The sequence below is a fragment of the Poecilia reticulata genome, chromosome 14, assembly GCF_904066995.2.
Source record: "Poecilia reticulata chromosome 14, P_reticulata-male-v2, whole genome shotgun sequence".
Taxonomy (NCBI): domain Eukaryota; kingdom Metazoa; phylum Chordata; class Actinopteri; order Cyprinodontiformes; family Poeciliidae; genus Poecilia; species Poecilia reticulata.
This window is the reverse complement of record NC_088843.1, coordinates 9,752,882-9,759,053: the sequence shown is the minus strand read 5'-3', so window position 1 is coordinate 9,759,053 and position 6,172 is coordinate 9,752,882. Positions and strand designations below refer to the sequence as shown.

The following is a 6,172-nucleotide window of genomic DNA, read 5'->3' as shown; positions in this document are numbered from 1 at the left end:
AAATTATATATTTATACGCAGAGCCTTTCAGAAGTATCTATTTTAATATTTATACCAGGTTCACAATTTGTCACATTACAACTACAAACTCTGGTGTATTTTGAGGATTTTATATGATAGACCAAGACAAAATAGTGTGCATTTATGAATGGAACATGGTTTTCAGTCATTGCCTTCAAATAAAAATCTAGATAGTGATGTGCCTTTGTATTCTCAACCCCAAATAAATCCAGAGAATACGCTCAATCAGAAGAAAGCCATAATGGCGTACTGCCCCTGAGTAGAATATACTCACAGGAAACATGGTGGTGCTGGGATAACACTGTAAGGAAGCTGGTCAGAGATGACTTGAGGTTGGAAATAATATGCCACATTTGTAAGAGTTTTGAAAAATACGTATTCTTTTGCGGGAGGGAGTTTATTTCATGTCATATAAAATGTCCACGACTTTTGTTCTGAAAAGAAATGGGAAGAGGAAGTGGAGTCTCGTAGCTTCTTTCTTCAACCAATCACCTTTTCGCTTGGTGAAATATGAAAATGGCGGCTCTGTGCAGTGAGTTCGGAGACCTGGCACAAATTAAGAAACAGCTAATATCTGTCATATCGTTGTGTAAAGAAAGAGGACTTTTGCATAGCGCGAAGTGGTAAGACTGCGAAATAAAAATTGTGCTGTTTAATGTGTATCTTTTTGCAATTTGACACAGAAAAATAACCCAAATAAACGTCATGTCTCTGGTGTTAGCTAAATTAGCGCTGTTGATGAACATGTTTTAAGCTGAAACATAGCAGGTTTAACGACACTATTTGAGTAAATATGTTTGATGTTTGTCAGTCAGTGACGGTATTGAATTTTCGTTTCGCTTCGTTATTACTGTTGACAAGTAAACAAGCGGGGTAAATGCTGACACCGGCGATGTTTGCATTTCAGGGCTTCTGAGTTGGCGTTTGCTTTGGATCCTCTTCCCAAGGATAATTTACCCCCAGAACCAGCATTCACTGAGGTTAGTTCACTTTTATGAAAGCCTGAGATTCAGTGGGGGTTTATGCAGGAATAACAAAGAAAAAACAAATCAGTAATGATGCAGTTTATCAGAAATCTCATTATTGGCTCACTTATGTTCATTATTCAGTCCTTTTATAATTTTTATTGTTCAATATTTACAATTACAATGAAGGTACATTTTATTAAATTTGTATAGCTTTGGGGCTATGTGCTTCTATTTTGTACATGTATGCAAACCATTTCATATCTCTACACATACGCATCATTTATTGATGATTCCATTGTTTCAGCTTTACTAATTTCCTCTGAAGTTCCCATCTAAGATTTATATAAAGTGTGGGTATTAAAGTGGAAATGAATGTGCATCCAACTGACTAATGAAGCTGAATTTTAATGCATGGAACCAGAAATATTGTAGTAAACTAAATACTTGATCCAAGCAGTGTTTGGCAGAAGTTAATTTTTTTTAGATATTTAGATTCTCTGGAGGCAATTTTGATATTTTTTATTTAAAAGCTTTTTTTTTAATTAAATATTATCAAAATTTTAATTTGGACTTTCTGGGATTTGTTTGCAACAACAAAAAACAGCGTGATTTTTTTTTTTGTAGAATAGTTACTGATTCAATGTCCTTAAATAAAGCAGTGTGCATGATTCTTTTTAAAAGCATACTGCCCCCTGCTGACCAATTTTTCAGATCACATTTATTAGTTAAGACACCTTAAGGATTATGCATTTTTATTAAGTCATGCAATCATGAGGAGTGAATATTGTTTTCTTGCCATTGTCTATCTCCCATACAGGAAGATGCTCAAGACCTGGATGCCCTCACTTTGGCCAAATCCTACTTTGACCTGAAAGAGTATGACCGTGCTGCTTACTTTCTAAAGGGCTGCTGCAGCCAGAAGGCTTATTTCCTCTACATGTATTCCCGCTATCTGGTAAGAATCAATAAACACTCATCTGTCTCTGATTCATGTGACGATTTGATCACTCTGTTTTGGAGACATTTTTATGAATTTTTATAAAAATGCATTTTTATAAAAGTGCTTGTTTGTTTTTAGTCGGGCGAGAAAAAGAAGGATGATGAGACTGTGGACAGTTTGGGTAAGATCCTTTTGATTTACACCAATTGGAGGACAGAGGAGTTCCTTCCCTTATTTCTGGGAAGGGTTTTGTCTGATTCTGTGTGGTTTTAGGTCCTTTGGAAAAGGGTCAGGTGCGTAACGAAGCTTTGCGAGAACTGAGAGTTGAGCTCAGTAAGAAGCACAATGCAAGAGAGCTGGATGGCTTCACGCTGTATTTGTAAGTGCTTCTTCTCCATAAATATTCTCATTAATGGGATATTTGATTAAGGAAAGAGTGGGCTACAAATAAACATGATGTCGTGTGTGAGAAAACAGGTATGGGGTAGTTTTACGAAAGCTGGATCTGTTGAAGGAGGCAGTGGAAGTGTTTGTGGAGGCAATTCAAGCCCTTCCTCTTCACTGGGGTGCCTGGCTGGAGCTTAGTAACCTCATCACCAACATCGAAATGGTAACCATCCTTTGAAGTTTCTCGTGTTTTGTCATGTTACAGCTACAAACCTTGGAAGTTTTTTGTATAGATGTTATATTCTCTGCTCTCTTTGCACAGCTAAAGTCCCTGTCTCTGCCTGACTGCTGGATTAAAGACTTCTTTATGGCCCACATGTACACCGAACTGCAGATGATCAAAGAGGCTTTGCAGAAGTACCAAAACCTCATTGAGGCCGGCTTCTCCAAGAGCACCTACATCATCTCGCAGATTGCTGTTGCCTACCACAACATCAGAGGTTCTCAAACGTCTTTCAAGGCCAGTTTTAAATGTCAGGAAAATGCTGTGTGAGCAGGAGGAATCTAACGGCAATCTGTCTCTGTTTATTAAAGACATCGACCAAGCTTTGGCGCTGTTTAATGAACTGAGGGAGCATGATCCGTATCGTATCGACAACATGGACACCTTCTCTAATTTGCTATATGTCAAAGTAAGTTTACAGCTTGTAAATGTGTCGTCTCAGATTTGAGATGTAAGCACACGATCAATAGGAATGAAGTGGATTTCATGAAAATCCAGAGGTACCTTTATTTCTTTATTGAGTCAGTGCTTTGTGTCTTTACAGAGTATGAAGCCTGAATTAAGTTATCTAGCACACAACCTGGTGGAGATTGATAAATACCGAGTGGAGACATGCTGCGTTATTGGTAAGCAATAAGTTAATCCCACTGAGAATAGAAAAATCACGGAGGAACGTCAACGCATTATTAAACTTTCAGGATAATCTTTATACTTATTTACAGTCCTGAGTTTGTTCCTCAAGGAAAAGAGGAGCCCTGCAAAACATCATTTCCCTATTTTGTCTCCTTGCAACTACAAGTCAATATATTTTCACATTTGCCCCAATCCAACATAGAGTTATGCAATTGTAAAGCGGAATGAGGTATAATTTTTTTTTTGTTTCTGATAAAATTGAAAAAATGTAGCATGCCTTTGTATTCGGTCTCCCTTACTTTGATACCTGTAAATATAATTCAGAAACCTGTAGCTAAATACCCTTCTGAAGTCCCGTAGTGAATAAATGGAGTCTGGAAGAAACAACATGGACGAAGGTGCTCTGGTTTCATCAGATCAGTATTGTATTAGTTTGCTGTTCAATCACTATGCTTAGCAGAAAACACCACCAACTTAGTGGAACATGGTAGGAGCAGCATCATGCTGTGGTGTGGGAAACTGGTCAGAGTTGTTGGGAAGGATACAGAGAAACCCTGGAAGAAAGCATGTTGAAGGTTGCTGAGAAGATGAGGCTTAGCAGAGTTTCACCTTGCAGCACAGTGACAACTCTTAAAAAAAAAGTCACAGGTACGAAGTTTAGATTGAAACATGGATGTTAGAATCTCTGTCAGAGTCAAAAAATGAAACCAATGTTTTCTGTGGCGGCAAATTTGAGGATGATGTTCAGATGAACTATTTTGTCAAGAACAAAAGGGCAAATTTTAAGTGATGGCACATGCAAAGCTGTTAGAGACTTTTCTCTAAAATATCGACACTTGAGTTGAATTCAAATAAAAGTCACACTTTTCTAGTTTGTAATTGAAACACATTTCAAAAGCCAAAATATATTTTTCCACTTTAGCCAAGCTGCACTGTATTTTGGTCCATCACATAAAACCTCATTAAACTATTGTTGTGGTTGCAGCTTGACAGAATGTAACAAAGTTTAAGGAGTCTAACCTTTTGTAAGGACCGCATTTTTGTCAAGGTTCAAAATAAATCGGAATTAAGTCCAAACATCCCACCATTCATCTCCGACCCGGGTCTCTTCACCGACTGCCTGGACCTCGACTGGTTTCTGACGAGTATTTTGTTTCATTTAAAGGAAACTACTACAGCTTACGCTCTCAGCATGAGAAAGCAGCTCTGTACTTCCAGCGCGCCCTGAAACTGAACCCTCGTTGCCTTGGAGCCTGGACCCTCATGGGCCACGAATACATGGAAATGAAGAACACCTCAGCCGCCATCCAGGCCTACAGGTCGGATAACATGTTTCACCGATTAGCTCAGTGTGGAACCGGTTGATTCGCTTTAAAACCTGCAGATCTCATGTTTTAAAGAAATGTTACCTCTGCTTGTTTGTTTTCTCCCCAGACATGCAATTGAAGTGAACAAGCGGGATTATCGTGCCTGGTATGGATTAGGTCAGACATATGAAATCCTTAAGATGCCTTTTTACTGTTTGTATTACTACCGAAAGGCTCACCAGCTCAGGTTTGGATTCATTATTTTTTTAATGTTTATATTCACTCTAAACACTTTGAACTGTGCATCGCTGATTTGATCATTTTGCCTCCAGACCCAATGACTCTCGCATGTTGGTTGCATTGGGGGAAAGCTATGAAAAACTCTCACAGCAAGTTGAAGCCAAGAAGGTAAACGTCTTGCAGCTATCAGCACCTTGGGTTTATTTTGTAAATATTCAACTGTTTTTAAAATAGATTTTTGTTTGAGATATATATTCTTCTGTTGCAGTGCTACTGGAGGGCTTATTCTGTTGGCGATGTAGAAAAAATGGCTCTTCTTAAACTGGCGAAGTAAGCGGTTCTCAAGTTAGAGTAGCAGTAGTTCCTGGCTAGTTTGGAAATGTAAATACTCTGTAAAAGTTTTAATTTTGGTGCATCCATTGATATCTCCCCTTAAATAAATTCCTTATTTATGTTGGGTAGAAAATGGTGCAATAACCTCAGGTTCAGATCATTTGTAGCTAATTTTTCAGCTTCTTTTCCCACTAAAGTGTAACCTCGTCCCTCCACAGGCTCCACGAACAGCTGAATGAGTCCGACGATGCTGCTCAGTGTTACATGCTTTACATTCAAGACATTTTCTCTTGTGGGGTAAGCATTTGGTTGAATGTGTGTTGTAACTTTGAATTGGAAACATCTTTGCTCTCAAAAGGATTTCACTTAGTTGAAGCAGCAGGTTAATTAGTATGTTTTGAATTTGATAACTGAGGTGGAATAGTATTGCTAAAGTCAGTGTGATGAACTGAATGAGTCTTTTTAATGGTAATGTTCTTTCAGGAACAACTGGAGCATGCAGAGGTGAGCACAGCTCTGCGCTACCTGGGTCAGTATTATTTCAAGAACAAACTCTACGACGAGGCGTCGCTCTGTGCGCAGCGCTGCTGTGACTACAACGATGTAAGTCTTAAACATGGAGTCCATGATTATTCTGTCAAAGTCAGCAGTTGGTTACATTGACTGGTCGCTGTGTAGGCACGAGAAGAGGGGAAGGCTCTGCTGAGGCAGATCTCGCAGGTCAGAGATCAGGTGGAAACGCCATCAGCTGATCTGTTCACTCCGCTCTCAAACAACAACACACCGGTCAGGAGGGTGTCTCCTCTGAACCTCATCTCCTTCACACCATGATACTCCTTCAACTCAATATGGACAATATGGTGACAGAAATTTGCTCAAAATAAAGTTTTAATTGTAAATATTTGTCTATGTACTTACAGAAATGTTAACTTTTTGTTTTTCTAAAGTTGGAATTGGATTTTTTTTTTTAAAAGGAAAACCTTCCAGTTAATTTCTAATAAAGTACATTGTCATATGCATAAGATGGACAATATTTGATATTTATGTAGCAAAATATGTT

The 6,172-nt window shown here is 38.5% G+C and overlaps 1 protein-coding gene across 1 annotated transcript; it reads left to right on the top strand.

Annotated features, from left to right (window-relative positions):
- The first annotated feature begins 488 nt into the window (after window positions 1-488).
- Window positions 489-6,134, top strand: cdc23 (CDC23 (cell division cycle 23, yeast, homolog)). Its single transcript, XM_008427775.3, has 16 exons — window positions 489-644; window positions 929-1,001; window positions 1,807-1,944; window positions 2,068-2,110; window positions 2,203-2,308; window positions 2,407-2,539; window positions 2,639-2,816; window positions 2,911-3,008; window positions 3,144-3,225; window positions 4,398-4,551; window positions 4,667-4,786; window positions 4,872-4,947; window positions 5,048-5,109; window positions 5,331-5,409; window positions 5,596-5,715; window positions 5,791-6,134. The coding sequence occupies exons 1-16, from the start codon at window positions 532-534 to the stop codon at window positions 5,941-5,943; spliced, it is 1,728 nt and encodes a 575-aa protein (XP_008425997.1). The 5' UTR covers window positions 489-531; the 3' UTR covers window positions 5,944-6,134.
- The last annotated feature ends 38 nt before the right edge of the window (window positions 6,135-6,172 follow it).